General features: G+C 66.4%; 2 protein-coding genes across 4 annotated transcripts in view; one reads left to right on the top strand and one right to left on the bottom strand.

The window, feature by feature from the left end:
* PARP10 (poly(ADP-ribose) polymerase family member 10) overlaps positions 1-5,376 on the bottom strand; it is a 19,169-nt gene extending 13,793 nt beyond the window's left edge. Inside the window, exons 1-2 of one of the 3 annotated variants that reach the window (XM_065054725.1) lie at positions 4,876-5,376; positions 4,360-4,522 (exon numbers count right to left, since the gene is read on the bottom strand). In XM_065054725.1, coding sequence (XP_064910797.1) covers positions 4,360-4,522; positions 4,876-5,203 — 491 coding nt within the window. In that variant the 5' untranslated portion in view covers positions 5,204-5,376. The remainder of the gene's footprint in view (positions 1-4,359; positions 4,523-4,875) is intronic. The other 2 variants (XM_065054723.1, XM_065054726.1) reach the window with 2 other exon arrangements.
* GRINA (glutamate ionotropic receptor NMDA type subunit associated protein 1) lies at positions 5,311-17,530 on the top strand. The gene is given in 8 exon segments (XM_065054727.1): positions 5,311-5,459; positions 12,026-12,176; positions 12,178-12,379; positions 12,869-12,981; positions 13,056-13,256; positions 14,538-14,666; positions 15,739-15,882; positions 16,866-17,530. Coding segments are annotated over 7 exon segments (1,062 nt in total). The 5' UTR covers positions 5,311-5,459; positions 12,026-12,053; the 3' UTR covers positions 17,016-17,530.

The following is a 17,530-nucleotide window of genomic DNA, read 5'->3' as shown; positions in this document are numbered from 1 at the left end:
CCCCATCCCAGTGCTCCGAGTGACAACAGGGACCCCATTGTGCCCCATCCCAGTGCTCCCAGTGACAACAGGGACCCCATTGTGCCCCATCCCAGTGCTCCCAGTGACAACAGGGAACCCATTGTGCCCCATCCAAGTGCTCCCAGTGACAACAGGGACCCACCCCATTGTGCCCCATCCCAGTGCTCCCAGTGACAACAGGGACCCCATTGTGCCCCATCCCAGTGATCCCAGTGGGAACAGGGACCCCATTCTGCCCCATCCCAGTGCTCCCAGTGACAACAGGGACCCCATTCTGCCCCATCCCAGTGCTCCCAGTGACAACAGGGACCCCATTGTGCCCCATCCCAGTGCTCCCAGTGACAACAGGGACCCACCCCATTGTGCCCCATCCCAGTGCTCGCAGTGACAACAGGGACCCCATTGTGCCCCATCCCAGTGCTCTCAGTGACAACAGGGACCCACCCCATTGTGCCCCATCCCAGTGCTCGCAGTGACAACAGGGACCCCATTGTGCCCCATCCCAGTGCTCCCAGTGGGAACAGGGACCCCATTGTGCCCCATCCCAGTGCTCCCAGTGACAACAGGGACCCCATTGTGCCCCATCCCAGTGCTCCCAGTGACAACAGGGACCCCATTGTGCCCCATCCCAGTGCTCCCAGTGACAACAGGGACCCCATTGTGCCCCATCCCAGTGCTCCCAGTGGGAACAGGGACCCCATTGTGCCCCATCCCAGTGCTCCCAGTGACAACCGGGACCCCATTATGCCCCATCCCAGTGCTCCCAGTGACAACAGGGACCCCATTGTGCCCCATCCCAGTGCTCGCAGTGACAACAGGGACCCCATTGTGCCCCATCCCAGTGCTCCCAGTGACAACAGGGACCCCATTGTGCCCCATCCCAGTGCTCCCAGTGGGAAGAGGGACCCCATTGTGCCCCATCCCAGTGCTCCCAGTGACAACAGGGACCCCATTGTGCCCCATCCCAGTGATCCCAGTGGGAACAGGGACCCCATTGTGCCCCATCCCAGTGCTCCCAGTGACAATAGAGACCCCATTGTGACCCATCCCAGTGATCCCAGTGACAACAGGGACCCCATTGTGCCCCATCCCAGTGCTCCCAGTGACAATAGAGACCCCATTGTGACCCATCCCAGTGATCCCAGTGACAACAGGGACCCCATTCTGCCCCATCCCAGTGCTCCCAGTGGGAAGAGGGACCCCATTGTGCCCCATTCCAGTGCTCCCAGTGACAACAGGGACCCCATTGTGCCCCATCCCAGTGATCCCAGTGACAATAGAGACCCCATTGTGACCCATCCCAGTGATCCCAGTGACAACAGGGACCCCATTGTGCCCCATCCCAGTGCTCCCAGTGGGAACAGGGACCCCATTGTGCCCCATCCCAGTGCTCCCAGTGACAACAGGGACCCCATTGTGCCCCATCCCAGTGATCCCAGTGGGAACAGGGACCCCATTGTGCCCCATTCCAGTGCTCCCAGTGACAATAGAGACCCCATTGTGACCCATCCCAGTGATCCCAGTGACAACAGGGACCCCATTCTGCCCCATCCCAGTGCGCCCAGTGACAACATGGACCCCATTGTGCCCCATCCCAGTGATCCCAGTGACAACAGGGACCCCATTGTGCCCCATTCCAGTGATCCCAGTGACAACAGGGACCCCATTGTGCCCCATCCCAGTGCTCCCAGTGACAACAGAGACCCCATTGTGCCCCATCCCAGTGCTCCCAGTGGGAACAGGGACCCCATTGTGCCCCATCCCAGTGCTCCCAGTGACAACAGGGACCCCATTGTGCCCCATTCCAGAGATCCCAGTGGGAACAGGGACCCCATTGTGCCCATCCCAGTGCTCCCAGTGGTGCTGGGTCCCCCAGTCCGTCCCAGTGCTCCCAGTGACAACAGGGACCCCATTCTGCCCCATCCCAGTGCTCCCAGTGACAACAGGGACCCCATTCTGCCCCATCCCAGTGCTCCCAGTGACAACAGGGACCCCATTGTGCCCCATCCCAGTGATCCCAGTGGGAACAGGGACCCCATTCTGCCCCATCCCAGTGCTCCCAGTGACAACAGGGACCCCATTGTGCCCCATCCCAGTGCTCCCAGTGACAACAGGGACCCACCCCATTGTGCCCCATCCCAGTGCTCCCAGTGACAACAGGGACCCCATTCTGCCCCATCCCAGTGCTCCCAGTGACAACAGGGACCCCATTGTGCCCCATCCCAGTGATCCCAGTGGGAACAGGGACCCCATTCTGCCCCATCCCAGTGCTCCCAGTGACAACAGGGACCCCATTGTGCCCCATCCCAGTGCTCCCAGTGACAACAGGGACCCCGTTGTGCCCCATCCCAGTGCTCCCAGTGGGAACAGGGACCCCATTGTGCCCCATCCCAGTGCTCCCAGTGGGAACAGGGACCCCATTGTGCCCCATCCCAGTGCTCCCAGTGACAACAGGGACCCCATTGTGCCCCATCCCAGTGCTCCCAGTGACAACAGGGACCCCATTGTGCCCCATTCCAGTGATCCCAGTGACAACAGGGACTCCATTCTGCCCCACTCCAGTGATCCCAGTGACAACATGGACCCCATTGTGCCCCATCCCAGTGCTCCCAGTGACAACAGGGACCCCATTGTGCCCCATCCCAGTGCTCCCAGTGACAACAGAGACCCCATTGTGCCCCATCCCAGTGCTCCCAGTGGGAACAGGGACCCCATTGTGCCCCATCCCAGTGCTCCCAGTGACAACAGGGACCCCATTGTGCCCCATTCCAGAGATCCCAGTGGGAACAGGGACCCCATTGTGCCCATCCCAGTGCTCCCAGTGGTGCTGGGTCCCCCAGTCCGTCCCAGTGCTCCCAGTGACAACAGGGACCCCATTCTGCCCCATCCCAGTGCTCCCAGTGACAACAGGGACCCCATTCTGCCCCATCCCAGTGCTCCCAGTGACAACAGGGACCCCATTGTGCCCCATCCCAGTGCTCCCAGTGACAACAGGGACCCCATTGTGCCCAATCCCAGTGCTCCCAGTGACAACAGGGACCCCATTGTGCCCCATCCCAGTGCTCCCAGTGACAACAGGGACCCCATTGTGCCCCATCCCAGTGCTCCCAGTGACAACAGGGACCCACCCCATTGTGCCCCATCCCAGTGCTCCCAGTGACAACAGGGACCCCATTCTGCCCCATCCCAGTGATCCCAGTGGGAACAGGGACCCCATTCTGCCCCATCCCAGTGCTCCCAGTGACAACAGGGACCCCATTGTGCCCCATCCCAGTGCTCCCAGTGACAACAGGGACCCCGTTGTGCCCCATCCCAGTGCTCCCAGTGGGAACAGGGACCCCATTGTGCCCCATCCCAGTGCTCCCAGTGGGAACAGGGACCCCATTGTGCCCCATCCCAGTGCTCCCAGTGACAACAGGGACCCCATTGTGCCCCATCCCAGTGCTCCCAGTGACAACAGGGACCCCATTGTGCCCCATTCCAGTGATCCCAGTGACAACAGGGACTCCATTCTGCCCCATTCCAGTGATCCCAGTGACAACATGGACCCCATTGTGCCCCATCCCAGTGCTCCCAGTGACAATAGAGACCCCATTGTGCCCCATCCCAGTGCTCCCAGTGACAACAGGGACCCCATTGTGCCCCATCCCAGTGCTCCCAGTGACAACAGGGACCCCATTGTGCCCCATCCCAGTGCTCCCAGTGACAACAGGGACCCCATTGTGCCCCATTCCAGTGCTCCCAGTGACAACAGGGACCCCGTTGTGCCCCATCCCAGTGATCCCAGTGGTAACAGGGACCCCATTGTGCCCCATCCCAGTGCTCCCAGTGACAATAGAGACCCCATTGTGCCCCATCCCAGTGATCCCAGTGACAACAGGGACCCCATTGTGCCCCATCCCAGTGCTCCCAGTGGGAACAGGGACCCCATTGTGCCCCATCCCAGTGATCCCAGTGACAACAGGGACCCCATTGTGCCCCATCCCAGTGCTCCCAGTGACAACAGGGACCCCATTGTGCCCCATCCCAGTGCTCCCAGTGACAACAGGGCCCCCATTGTGCCCCATCCCAGTGCTCCCAGTGACAACAGGGACCCCATTGTGCCCCATCCCAGTGCTCCCAGTGGGAACAGGGACCCCATTGTGCCCCATCCCAGTGATCCCAGTGACAACAGGGACCCCATTGTGCCCCATCCCAGTGCTCCCAGTGACAACAGGGACCCCATTGTGCCCCATCCCAGTGCTCCCAGTGACAACAGAGACCCCATTGTGCCCCATCCCAGTGCTCGCAGTGGCGCTGGGTCCCCCAGTCCGTCCCAGTGCTCCCAGTCCCGCTCACCGCGCTGGCTCTCGAAGGTGAGGAAGAGGAGGGGCCCGAGGCGCTGGCAGCTCCGGACCGGGCCCCCCCCCGAGCGCCGCCGGCTCTCGAAGTACAGCACCAGCAGCTCCTCGGGGGTGCCGGGGGGGGCGCCCCGCACCTCCAGCACCGCCCCCGCCTCCATCTGCGCACACACGGGTTGGGGAGACCCCCAGAACACCCCATCCTGTCCTCCGCTCTACGAGTTGGGGGGTACGGGACCCTCTTCACCCCCCGCCCCGTCCCGGCCAAGTCTGCCCCCCCAGCCCCAGGGTGCCCCCAAGGACCCAAACCCCACGTACCGCCCCCCATTCCCCAAACCAGGGACACCCTGGTGCCCCCCACCCCGGGTTGTCCCCCCTGTACCAAAGACCCCCCCAACACGCACCCACGTGTGACCCCAAGCTCCACGTGCCCCCCCCACTCCCCGGCCCAGGGACCCCCTGGTGCCCCCCAGGCCCCGGGTGAGGCCCCGGGGCAGGACCCCCCCCCACGCACCGGGCAGCGCTCGGGCTCCGCCCCTGCGGCGAAACGAAACCGAAACGGGGCGGGGGGACCCGGGAACGGGAAGTGGCTGGAGCGAGGGCGGGGCCTCGGGGGTGGGGGACACGGGACCAGCCCCACGCGTGACACGGGGAAACCAGCCCTGGTCCCGGGGGGCGGGCGGGAACGGGAACAAACGGGAACAAACGGGAACAAACGGGCACAAACGAGCACGAACGGGCGGGAACGGGCACAAACAGGCACGAACGGGCGGGAACGGGCGGCAGGCGAGGCAGCGCCGCGCCGCGCCACACGGGGGCGTTCTCTGCGAGGCCACGCCCATCCCAGCAAGCCCCGCCCCGGCGGTCGCAGCGCTGCGGCACAGCCCCGCCCCTCCCTCAGGCCCGGCCTAGTGAGGGCGGAGCACCGCCTCAGTGTCCCCGCCCCTCCCACAGACCCCGCCCAATAAGGGCGGAGCACCAGTCACAGTGCCCCCGCCCCCTCTCTGGAAGCCCCGCCCCCGTCGAGGCCCCGCCCGTTCCCGGAGGCGCCGCCCAGCGGAGCGGAGCGGAGGCAGCGCTGCCGCACGGCCCGGCCCGGTGAGCGGGGTCCGGGGATGGGGGGTCCCGCCGCACCGGAGGGGGGGTCCTGGTGTGCGGGGGGGGGGACGCGGAGGCCTCGGCGCCGCCCCTGAGCGGCCCCCCCCCCCCCCTCCGCAGCGCTCTGTCGCATTCCGCAGCGCGGCCGGGCCGGGGGTGTCGCAGCCGGGCGGCGGGGGGGACCGGGCGGGCCGGGCCGCACTGCGGCCTCTCCGGGCGGGACCCCGGTCCCGTGGGCACGGGGGGGCCCGCGGCAGGCCCCCCCTGCGGGGATTAGGATTGATGCTGCCGTAAATAGGCCGCGCTGGGGCATTACCGGGCGTCAGGGCAAAGCCGCTTACGGGCGCCGGGAACAACCGGCGGGGGGGCAGGCCCTGCACCCCGGGCCACATCCAGCTGTGCAGCCTGCACCCTGTGCCGCATCCAGCTGTGCAGCCTGCACCCCTGTATCCCCGCACCCCTGCCACATCCAGCTGTGCGGCCAGCACCCCGGGCCACATCCAGCTGTGCAGCCTACACCCCCGTATCCCCGCACCCCGGTCCACATCCAGCTGTGCAGCTTGCACCCGTGCACCCCGTGCCACATCCAGCTGTGCAGCCTGCACCCCCGCAACCCCTGCATCCTCTGTAGCCCCTGCACCCCCTGCACCCCACATCCAGCTGTGAATCCTGCACCCCTGCACCCCGTGACACATCCAGCTGTGCATCTTGCACCCACACACCCCGTGCCACATCCAGCTGTGCAGCCGTCACCCCTGCACCCTCTACCCCCTGCACCCTGTGCCACATCCAGCTGTGCACCCTGCACCCCGTGCTGCATGGAGCTGTGCAGCCTGCGCTGCGGCTGCCCCATGCACCCCTGCACCCTGTGTCACACGCACCCCCTGCACCCTGTGTCACACGCACCCCCTGCACCCTGTGTCGCATGCACCCCGTGTCACACGCACCCCATGCACCCCGTGTCACATGCACCCCCTGCACCCTGTGTCACACGCACCCCGTGTCACGCGCACCCCTGCATCCCATGTCACACGCACCCCGTGTCACACGCACCCCATGCACCCTGTGTCACACGCACCCCGTGTCACACACACCCCATGCACCCTGTGTCACACGCACCCCGTGTCACACGCACCCCTGCATCCCATGTCACACGCACCCGGTGTCACACGCACCCCATGCACCCTGTGCTGCATGCACCCCCTGCACCCCGTGTCACACGCACCCCCTGCACCCCGTGTCACACGCACCCCGTGTCACACGGACCCCCTGCACCCCGTGTCACACGCACCCCGTGTCACACGCACCCCTGCATCCCATGTCACACACAGCCCATGTCACATGCACCCTGTGCGCAGTGTGCCACCCCTGTCACACGTGCCGCATGTCACACACGCGCCATCTCACACACACCCCATGTCACACGCACCTCCCTGCGCCCCGTTCTGCATCCACGCCTGCACCCCTGCACCCTGTGCTGCATGCACCCCTGCACCCCGTGTCACATGCACCCCTGCACCCTGTGTCACATGCACCCCATGCACCCCATGTCACATGCACCCCTGCACCCTGTGTCACATGCACCCCTGCACCCCGTGTCACATGCACCCCTGCATCCTGTGTCACATGCACCCCATGCACCCCATGTCACATGCACCCCTGCACCCCGTGTCACATGCACCCCATGCACCCTGTGGTGCATGCACCCCTGCACCCTGTGTCACATGCACCCCTGCACCCCGTGTCACATGCACCCCATGCACCCTGTGCTGCATGCACCCCTGCACCCCGTGTCACATGCACCCCTGCACCCTGTGTCACATGCACCCCTGCACCCTGTGTCACATGCACCCCTGCACCCCGTGTCACATGCACCCTGTGTCACATGCACCCCATGTCACACGCACCCCGTGTACTCAGTGCCCCCCGTGCTGCCTGCACCCCTGCACCCCACATCTCATGCACCCCGTGTCACCCATACGGGGTGCACCCTGTGCCACATGCCCCCCTGCACCCATTCAGGGAGCCCCCCATGGTGTGTTCCCCTCTGCCCCCCATGCTGGGTGCCCCCCTGTCCCCCATGCTGGGTGCCCCCTGCAGGGTGCCCCCCTGCACCCCACGCTGTGTGCCCCCCATGCTGTGTCCCCCCGTACCCCATGCTGTGTCCCCCCCCGTATCCCATGCTGTGTCACCCCCTGTACCCCATGCTGTGTGCCCCCCATGCTGTGTCCCCCCCTGTGCCCCATGCTGTGTCCCCCCTGCACCCCACGCTGTGTGCCCCCCACGCTGTGTCCCCCCATGCTGTGTCCCCCCCTGTACCCCATGTTGTGTCCCCCTGTACCCCATGCTGTGTCCCCCCTGCACCCCACGCTGTGTCCCCCTGTACCCCATGCTGTGTCACCCCCTGCACCCCACGCTGTGTCCCCCCATGCTGTGTCCCCCCCTGCCCGCACGCCGCAGCCCCCCCGTGCCCCCACCGCTCGTGCCCCGCAGGTGGGTGCCCCACGCCGCCCGTGTCGTATGCACCCGCCGCGGTGTGTCCCGGTGCCACCTGCACCCGGGTGCCGCGGTGGCGCTGGTGGCGTCGCCGGGCCGCGGTGCCGCAGGCCGAGCCCCCGCCCTCGCCGTGGCAGCGGGCCCGGTGTGCCACGGGCCAGCAGCCCCGGTTGCGCACGGGCCGGCCCTTGGCCTGGCGCTGGCCCGGCCGCGTGCCCGGTGACAGCGGCGCTGGGCTGCCGCACCGGCCGTGCTGCGGACACGGGCTGCGCAGGGCTGGCCGAGCTGCCGCTGCCGGCCTGCGGGCAGCTGCCCGGCCCTGCCTGTCCCCCTGTCTGTCCCTCTGTCTGTCCCTCTGTCTGTCCCCCTGTCTGTCCCTCTGTCCATCCCCCTGCCTGTCCCCCTGCCTGTCCCTCTGTCTGTCCCCCTGCCTGTCCCTCTGTCTGTCCCCCTGCCTGTCCCCCTGCCTGGCCCTGCCCGGCCCTGCCTGGCCCTGTCTGTCCCCCTGTCTGTCCCTGTCTGTCCCCCTGTCTGTCCCCCTGTCTGTCCCTCTGTCTGTCCCCTCCTTGTCCCTGCCCATCCCTGCCTGGCCCTGTCTGTCCCCCTGTCTGTCCCTCTGTCTGTCCATCTGTCTGTCCCCTCCTTGTCCCTGCCAGTCCCTGTCTGTCCCTCTGTCTGTCCCTCTGTCTGTCCCCCTGCCTGTCCCCCTGCCTGTCCCCTCCTTGTCCCTGCCCATCCCTGCCTGGCCCTGTCTGTCCCCCTGTCTGTCCTTCTGTCTGTCCATCTGTCTGTCCTCCTGCCTGTCCCCCTGCCCATCCCTGCCTGTCACCTCCTTGTCCCTGCCAGTCCCTGTCTGTCCCCCTGTCCATCCCCCTGTCTGTCCCTCTGTCTGTCCTCTCCTTGTCCCTGCCAGTTCCTGCCTGTCCCCCTGTCTGTCCCTGCCTGTCCCAAGGTCTGTCCCCCTGTCTGTCCCTCTGTCTGTCCCTCTGTCTGTCCCTCTGTCTGTCCCCCTGCCCGTCCCTGCCTGTCACCTCCTTGTCCCTGCCAGTTCCTGCTTGTCCCTCTGTCTGTCCCCTCCTTGTCACTGTCTGTCCCTGCCTGTCCCCCTGCCCGTCCCTGCCTGTCCCCCTGTCTGTCCGTGCCTGTCCCCCTGCCCGTCCCTGCCTGTCCCCCTGTCTGTCCCTGCCTGTCCCCCTGCCCGTCCCTGCCTGTCCCCCTGCCCGACCCTGCCTGTCCCCTTGTCTGTCCCTGCCTGTCCCCCTGTCTGTCCGTGCCGCTCCGTGCGTGTCCCCGTGTCCCCGCGGTGCCGGCTGCCGAGGGCTCAGCGCCGCCGGGGCCGCCGTTTCCGCAGCGGTGTTGTGAGCGCGGCCCCGGAGCGGCGGCACAGCCGGGGCGGCGGCTCCGCTCAGCCCGCTGGGGGAGCCCGGGGGTCGCGGCGGGGCCGGCGCCCAGGGCAGCGCCGCGGCCGGGCCGGGCCGGGCCGGGCCGCCATGGGGGGTGCCGGGGCGGCCATGGAGTTGCCACGGCAACGGGCCTGCCGCCCGCCGCCATCTTGTGCGGGCCGGAGCGCCGGGGCCGGGAGCCCCCGCGGTACCGGGGGACGGGGAGCCCACACTGCGGGGGGACAGGGAGCCCACACTGAGGGGGGGACAGGGAGCCCACACTGCGGGGGGACGGGGAGCCCACACTGCGGGGGACGGGGGGACGGGGACCCCACACTGCGGGGGGACAGGGAGCCCACACTGCGGGGGGACGGGGACCCCACACTGCGGGGGGACGGGGGGACGGGGACCCCACACTGAGGGGGGGACAGGGAGCCCACATTGAGGGGGGGACAGGGAGCCCACACTGTGGGGGACGGGGGGACGGGGACCCCACACTGCGGGGGGGACTGGGACCCCACACTGCGGGGGGGACTGGGACCCCACACTGCGGGGGGGGACAGGGACCCCACACTGCGGGGGGGACTGGGACCCCACACTGCAGGGGACGGGGGGACGGGGACCCCACACTGCGGGGGACGGGGGGACTGGGACCCCACACTGCGGGGGACGGGGCTGCCTGGGGGGTGACCGGGGTGGGGGGATGATGGCCAGGGGGGTTATGAGCGGTGCGGTGTTTTGGTTTTGGGGGTTGATGGCCAGAGGGGTGATGACCATGGGGGTGATGGCTGAGGGGGTGATGGCCAAGGGGGGTGTGGATGGTGGGGGTGATGACTGGGGGGTTAATGGCCAAGGGGGGTTAATGGCCAAGGGGGGCTATGGCTGTTGGGGGGTTATGGCTGTTGGGGGTTAATGGCCAAGGGGGGCTATGGCTGTTGGGGGGTTATGGCTGTTGGGGGTTAATGGCCAAGGGGGGTTATGGCTGTTGGGGGTTATGGCTGTTGGGGGTTATGGTTTTGGGGGTTAATGGCCAATGGGGGGTATGGCTGTTGGGGGTTATGGCTGTTGGGGGGTTATGGCTGTTGGGGGTTAATGGCCAAGGGGGGCTATGGCTGTTGGGGGTTATGGTTTTGGGGGTTAATGGCCAATGGGGGGTATGGCTGTTGGGGGTTATGGCTGTTGGGGGGTTATGGCTGTTGGGGGTTATGGTTTTGGGGGTTAATGGCCAAGGGGGGTGGTGGATGGTGGGAGTGATGACTGGGGGGTTAATGGCCAAGGGGGTGATGGCTGGGGGGTCTGTGGCCCTTGGGGGGGCTATGGTCTTGGGGGCATGATGGCCATTGGGAGTGACAGCCATGGGGGTGATGGTTGTGGGGGGGGTCATGGCTGGGGGGTGATGGCCATGGGGGTTATGGCTGGGGGGTGATCTCCATGGGGGTGATGGCTGAGGGTGGGTTATCGCCGTGGGGGGGTTATGGATGGTGAGAGTGATGACTGGGGGGGTTGATGACCACAAGGGGCTGATGGCTGGGGGTGATGGCCAAGGAGGTGATGGCCATTGGGGGTGATGGCCAAGGGGGTGATGGCCATTGGGGATGATGGCCAACGGAGCGATGGCAATTGGGGTTGGTGGCCAAGGGGGTGATGGCCATTGGGGATGATGGCCAAGGGAGTGATGGCCTTGGGGATGATGGCCAAGGGAGTGATGGCCATTGGGGGTGATGGCCAAGGGAGTGGTGGCCATTGGGGATGATGGCCATTGGGGATGATGGCCATTGGGGGGTGATGGCCATTGGGGTTGATGGCCATTGGGGATGATGGTCATTGGGGATGATAGACATTGGGGATGATGGCCAAGGAGGTGATAGCCATTGGGGGTTGATGGCCATTGGGGATGATGGCCAAGGGGGTGATGGCCATTGGGGATGATGGCCATTGGGGGGTGATGGTCTTTGGGGATGATGGCCATTGGGGATGATGGCCAAGGAGGTGATAGCCATTGGGGGTTGATGGCCATGGGTTGATGGCCAAGGGAGTGATGGCCCTTGGGGATGATGGCCATTGGGGATGATGGCCCTTGGGGATGATGGCCATTGGGGATGATGGCCATTGGGGATGATGGTCATTGGGGATGGTGGCCATTGGGGGCTGATGGCCGTTTGGGATGATGGCCACTGGGGGGTGATGGTCATTGGGGATGATAGCCATTGGGGATGATGGCCAAGGAGGTGATAGCCATTGGGGGCTGATGGCCATTAGGGATGATGGCCATTGGGGGGTGATGGTCATTGGGGATGATGGCCATTGGGGATGATGGCCAAGGAGGTGATGGCCATTGGGGGTTGATGGCCATTGGGGTTGATGGCCAAGGGAGTGATGGCTCTTGGGGATGGTGGCCATTGGGGGGTGATGGCCAAGGAGGTGATGGCCATTGGGGCTGATGGCCATGGGGTGATGACCGGGGGTCTGATAACCATTGGGGGTGATGGCTATTGGGGGGTGATGGCCATGCAGATGATGACCTTTGGGGGGTGATGACCATGGGGAGTGATGACCGGGCGGGTGATGACTGGGGCTCTGATGGCCATGGGGTGTGATGGCCATTGGGGTCTGATAGCCATGGGGGTGATGACCATGGGGGTGACGGCCACCAGACCTGACCCCCCCCTCTCTCCCCTGTCCCCACAGCGGAGGCGGCAGCAGCCGGGGGGCCAAGATGTCCCACGAGAAGAGCTTCCTGGTGACCAGCGACGGCTTCGGGGGCCAGCAGCCCACGGCCCCCCCCGCCTATGCGCAGCCCCCGTACCCCCCCGCCCCGTACCCCCAGCCCCAGTTCGCCCCCCCCCGCGCCCTACAACCAGCCGGGCTTCCCGCAGGGGCCGGGGCCGTACCCCCCCGCGGGGCCGTACCCCACGGCGGGGCCGTACCCCCCCGGGCCGTACCCCCCCGGGCCGTACCCCCCCCCGGGGCCGTACCCCCAGGGCCCCTACGCGCAGCCGCCGTACGCGCAGCCGCAGCCCATGGTCCCCGGGGACCAGGACTGTAAGTGGCGGGGTGGGGGGGACAAGGGGTGTCTCCTCATGCTGGGTGCTGGTGGGGTGGGTGGGGGGGGGCTGGCTGGTAGCTCAGGGCTGTGGGACCCCCGGAGGGGGTTGTGCCCTGTGAGCCCCCCAGATGAGGTAACTGGGGGGGGGCCCTGCTCACTGAATCAGGGTGCCAGTGGTGGCCCTGGCACTGGGGACACCGCTGGGGTTGTCATCTCGGTGGGGACACCGGTGCGAGCCTGGTTTTGGGGGGCTCAGGGCTCTGCCCCCCCCTCAGCCCCGTCTGTGCTCTCCCCCCCAGCCAGAGCCGGGCCCCCCCGCGGGCTGTGGACACTGGGCACCGCGGTCACCCGCGTCGGTGAGCGGCCACCGCGGCAGGGACAGGATGGGGACAGGATGGGCTGGGCCAGCGGCAGGATGGGGACAGGCAGGGACTCGGGGGTACAGGCAGCCCCCTGAGCCCCCCCTGACCCCTGTGTCCCCGCAGCCCCCCTGCACAGCACCTACCACGAGGACGGGCCCCCCTCCTACTATGACAACCAGGACTTCCCCAGCGCGCACTGGGACGACAAGAGCATCCGGCAGGCCTTCATCCGCAAGGTGGGGACGGGACGGGCCCCGGGGGGGACACGGGGTTTCGGGGTGTCCCCCCGTCACCGCTGCCTGTCCCCCAGGTGTTCCTGGTGCTGACGCTGCAGCTCAGCGTCACCTTCTCCTTCGTGGCCGTCTTCACCTTCGTGGGGGGCGTCAAGGGCTTCGTGCGGCGCAACGTCTGGACCTACTACGTGTCCTACGCCGTGTTCTTCATCTCCCTCATCGTCCTCAGCTGCTGCGGGGACTTCCGCCGCAAGCACCCCTGGAACCTGGTGGCCCTGGTGAGCGCGGCGAGGGACGGGGACGGGGTGACACGGTGGCGGCGGCCCCGGCTCTGGGGACGCCCGGTGGGAGCAGTGGTGACACTGGAAGCTGTGCTGCCGTCAGAGACCTGGACAGGCTGAGAGCTGGGCGGGGAGAAAACTAATGGAATAGAACAAGTGTAGAGTGTTGAATCTGGGCAGGAACAGCCCCAGGTTCCAGTGTAAGTTGGGGAATGAGCTATTAGAGAGCAGTGTAGGGGAAAGGGACCTGGGGGTCCTGGGGACAGCAGGGTGACCATGAGCCAGCACTGGCCCTTGTGGCCAGGAAGCCGATGGTACCTGGGGTGGGTTAGAAGGGGGTGGTCAGTAGGTCAGAGAGGTTCTCCTGCCCCTCTGCTCTGCCCTTGAAAAGAGAGTTTAGTTCAGGTAGTGTTAGGATATACTTTGGGAACATATATATATATATATATATATATAAAATATATAGAGCCATACCACCTTGAGAACAGCTGGTCTCATCTGATGTGGGAAGCTAAGCAGGGTCGGGCCCGGTCAGTACTTGGATGGGAGACCAGGTGGAAACAGCGGGTGCTGTGGGCTGAGCCAGCACTGGGCCCTTGTGGCCAGGAAGCCAATGGGACCTGGGGTGGGTTAGAAGGGGGTGGTCAGTAGGTCAGAGAGGTTCTCCTGCCCCTCTGCTCTGCCCTGGGGAGACCACACCTGGAATATTGTGTCCAGCTGTGGCCCCTCAGTTCCAGCAGGACAGGGAACTGCTGAGAGAGTCCAGCGCAGCCACCAAGATGCTGGAGGGAGTGGAGCATCTCCCGTGTGAGGAAAGGCTGAGGGAGCTGGGGCTCTGGAGCTGGACAAGAGGACACTGAGGGGGGACTCATTGCTGGGGATCAAGATGGAAAGGGGCAGTGTCAGGAGGATGGAGCCAGGCTCTTCTGGTGACAACCAGGGACAGGACAAGGGGCAATGGGTGCAAACTGGAACACAGGAGGTTCCACTGCAAGAGGAGAAGCAACTTGTTGGGGTGAGGGTGGCAGAGCCTGGCCCAGGCTGCCCAGGGGGTTGTGGAGTCTCCTTCTGTGCAGACATTCCAACCCCCTGGACACCTTCCTGTGTCACCTCAGCTGGGTGTTCCTGCTCCATGGGGGGATTGCGCTGGATGAGCTTTGAGGGCTCTCCAACCCCTGACATCCTGGGATCCTACGAAGGGCGCTGGGCACGTGGCGTCACCATCAGCGGGTGGTGGCCGAGCTGGCGTGACACGGTGTCCGTGCGTCTGTCCCGCAGTCCATCCTGACCGTCAGCCTGTCCTACATGGTGGGGATGATCGCCAGCTTCTACGACACCGACGCCGTCATCATGGCCGTGGGCATCACCGTCGTCGTCTGCTTCACCGTCGTCATCTTCTCCCTGCAGGTCAGGGCAGGGGGACAGGGGGCGCCCCCCCCGGGCCCTGCTGAGGCTGGGGCTCCAAACCAAGGGGGTGACCCCCCCAACCCTCTGCTGGGTCTGGGGGCTCCAAATTTGTTGTATGGACCCCCTCATTCCCTGCTGGGCCTGGGGGCTCCAATGGGGTGTGCAGTGTCCCCCAGGCACTGCTGGGGCTGGGGGCTCCAAACCAGGCGTATGACCCCCCCTTGTTCCCTGCTGGAGCTGGGGGCTCCAAACCAGGCGTATGACCCCCCCTTGTTCCCTGCTGGGGCTGGGGGCTCCAAATCTGGTGTATGAGCCCCCCTCACTCCCTGCTGGGTCTGGGGGCTCCAAATCCGGCGTATGGCCCCCCCTTGTTCCCTGCTGGGTCTGGGGGCTCCAAACCTGGTGTATGATCCCCCCTTGTTCCCTGCTGGGTCTGGGGGCTCCAAATCTGGTGTATGACCCCCTCTTGTTCCCTGCTGGGTCTAGGGGCTCCAAATCTGGTGTATGATCCCCCTTGTTCCCTGCTGGGGCTGGGGGCTCCAAATGGGGTGTACAGTGTCCCCCAGGCATTGCTGGGTCTGGTGTCTCCTAATTTGGTGTACGACTCCCCCCTTACTCCCTGCTGGGTCTGGGGGCTCCAGGCTGGATGTAGGACCCCCCAGCTCCCTGCTGCATCTGGGGGCTCCAAATCTGGTGTATGAGCCCCCCTCACTCCCTGCTGGGTCTGGGGGCTCCAAACCTGGTGTATGACCCCCCCTTGTTCCCTGCTGGGTCTGGGGGCTCCAAACCTGGTGTATGACCCCCCCTTGTTCCCTGCTGGGTCTGGGGGCTCCAAACCTGGTGTATGACCCCACCTTGTTCCCTGCTGGGGCTGGGGGCTCCAAACCAGGCGTCCGACCCCCCCTTGTTCCCTGCTGGGTCTGGGGGCTCGGAACCGGGCGTCCGACCCCTCCTTGTTCCCTGCTGGGTCTGGGGGCTCCAAACCTGGTGTATGACCCCCCCTTGTTCCCTGCTGGGTCTGGGGGCTCGGAACCGGGCGTCCGACCCCGCCTCGCTCCATCTGCCCCCCCAGACCAAGTACGACTTCACCTCGTGCCGGGGCGTGCTCATCATCTGCCTGGTCGTGCTCATCATCTTCTCCATCCTCTGCATCTTCATCCGGAACCGCATCCTGGACATCATCTACGCCTCGCTGGGGGCCCTGCTCTTCACCTGCGTGAGTGGGGGCGCCCGCCGGGGGGCCTGTCTTTGGGGGGGGGGGGCCCCAACCTCCCAGGGGGGTCCTTGTCTTCCTGGGGGGGTCCCAGTCCTCCCGGGGGGGTCTGCATCCTTCTGGAGGGATCCCCATTTTTCTGTGGGGTTCCCTGTCTTCCTGGGGGGGGGTCTGCATCCCCCTGGGGGGTCACCATTATCCTGCAAGGGGTCCCCATCCTCCTGGGGGTTCCCTGTCCTCCTGGGGGGGATCCCCATCCTCTGGGGGGTCCCATCCTCCTTGGGGGTTCCCTGTCCTCCTGGGGGGGATCCCCATCCTCTGGGGGGGTGTCCCCATCCTCTGGGGTGTCCCATCCTCTGGGGGGGTCCCATCCTCCTGGGGGGTTCCCTGTCCTCCCGAGGGGGATCCCCATCCTCTGGGGGGGTCCCATCCTCCCAGGGGGTGTCCTCATCCTCTGGGGGTCCTCTGTACTACTGGGGAGGTCCCTATCCTGCTTGGGGATCCCTGTTCTCCCAGGCGGGTCCCTGTCCTCCTGGGGGGTTCTCTGTCTTCACAGGGATTCTCCATTCTCCTGGGGGGGGTCCCATCCTCCTGGGGGTTCCCTGTCCTCCCGGGGGGGATCCCCATCCTCTGGGGGGGTCCTATCCTCTGGGGGGGTGTCCCCATCCTCTGGGGTGTCCCATCCTCCTGGGGGGTGTCCCCATCCTCTGGGGTGTCCCATCCTCTGGGGGTGTCCCTTCCTCCTGGGGGGTTCCCTGACCTCCCAGGGGGGATCCCCATCCTCTGGGGGGGGTCCCATCCTCCTGGGGGGTGTCCCCATCCTCTGGGGTGTCCCATCCTCTGGGGGGGTGTCCCCATCCACTGGGGGGGTCCCACCCTCCCCAGGGTGATGCTGAACAGCGGTGACGGGGGAGCAGGGGGTCCTGGGGCGGCTGTGGGGTTGTGTGGGGCGCTCGTGTCCCCCCCGGTGACGTCCCTGTCCCCAGTTCCTGGCGGTGGACACGCAGCTGATCCTGGGGAACAAGCAGCTGGCGCTCAGCCCCGAGGAGTACGTGTTCGCCGCGCTCAACCTCTACACCGACATCATCAACATCTTCCTCTACATCCTCGCCATCATCGGCCGCGCCAAGGAGTAGCGACCCCCCCGCAGCCCCGGTTCGTGCCCCCCGTCCCCCCGTAGCCGGTTCTGTTCGGTGTTCTCATCGCACCCCTCGGTTCTCCCGTTAGAGTTTCTTTGACCCCGGGGCCCTCACGTCACCTCCCGGGCCGGGGGGGGGACAGGGGGTGTGGGGGTCCCCCAGGTGACAGCCCTGTCCCCCCGCCCCCGCTGTGAATACGGCCCGTCCCCCCCTTGCGTTCGACGCGGACTGGAAGCACTTTGTCCCTTGTCCCTTGTCCCCATCCCGCTCCCCGCGCACGCGCTGCCCTCGGCCCGGCCGCGCGGGCAGGCTCGGCCCCGGCCCCGGCCCCGGCCCCGGCGCGGGGACAGGACCCGCTGCTGCGCACCGCGGCGCGGCCCCCGGTCCCCTCCGCGCCCTGAGCCCCCGGCCCCCCGGCCCCCCGGCCCCGTCCCTGCCGGGGCTCCCGGCGCCCCCGGCCGCGGCTCCGTTCTGGCTCCAGCTCCTGCTGTTAATAAACTCCCTCGAGTTCA

This window comes from Columba livia, chromosome 2 (assembly GCF_036013475.1).
Source record: "Columba livia isolate bColLiv1 breed racing homer chromosome 2, bColLiv1.pat.W.v2, whole genome shotgun sequence".
NCBI lineage: Eukaryota > Metazoa > Chordata > Aves > Columbiformes > Columbidae > Columba > Columba livia.
The sequence above is the reverse complement of the archived record's forward strand: the minus strand, read 5'-3'. Positions and strand labels throughout refer to the sequence as shown.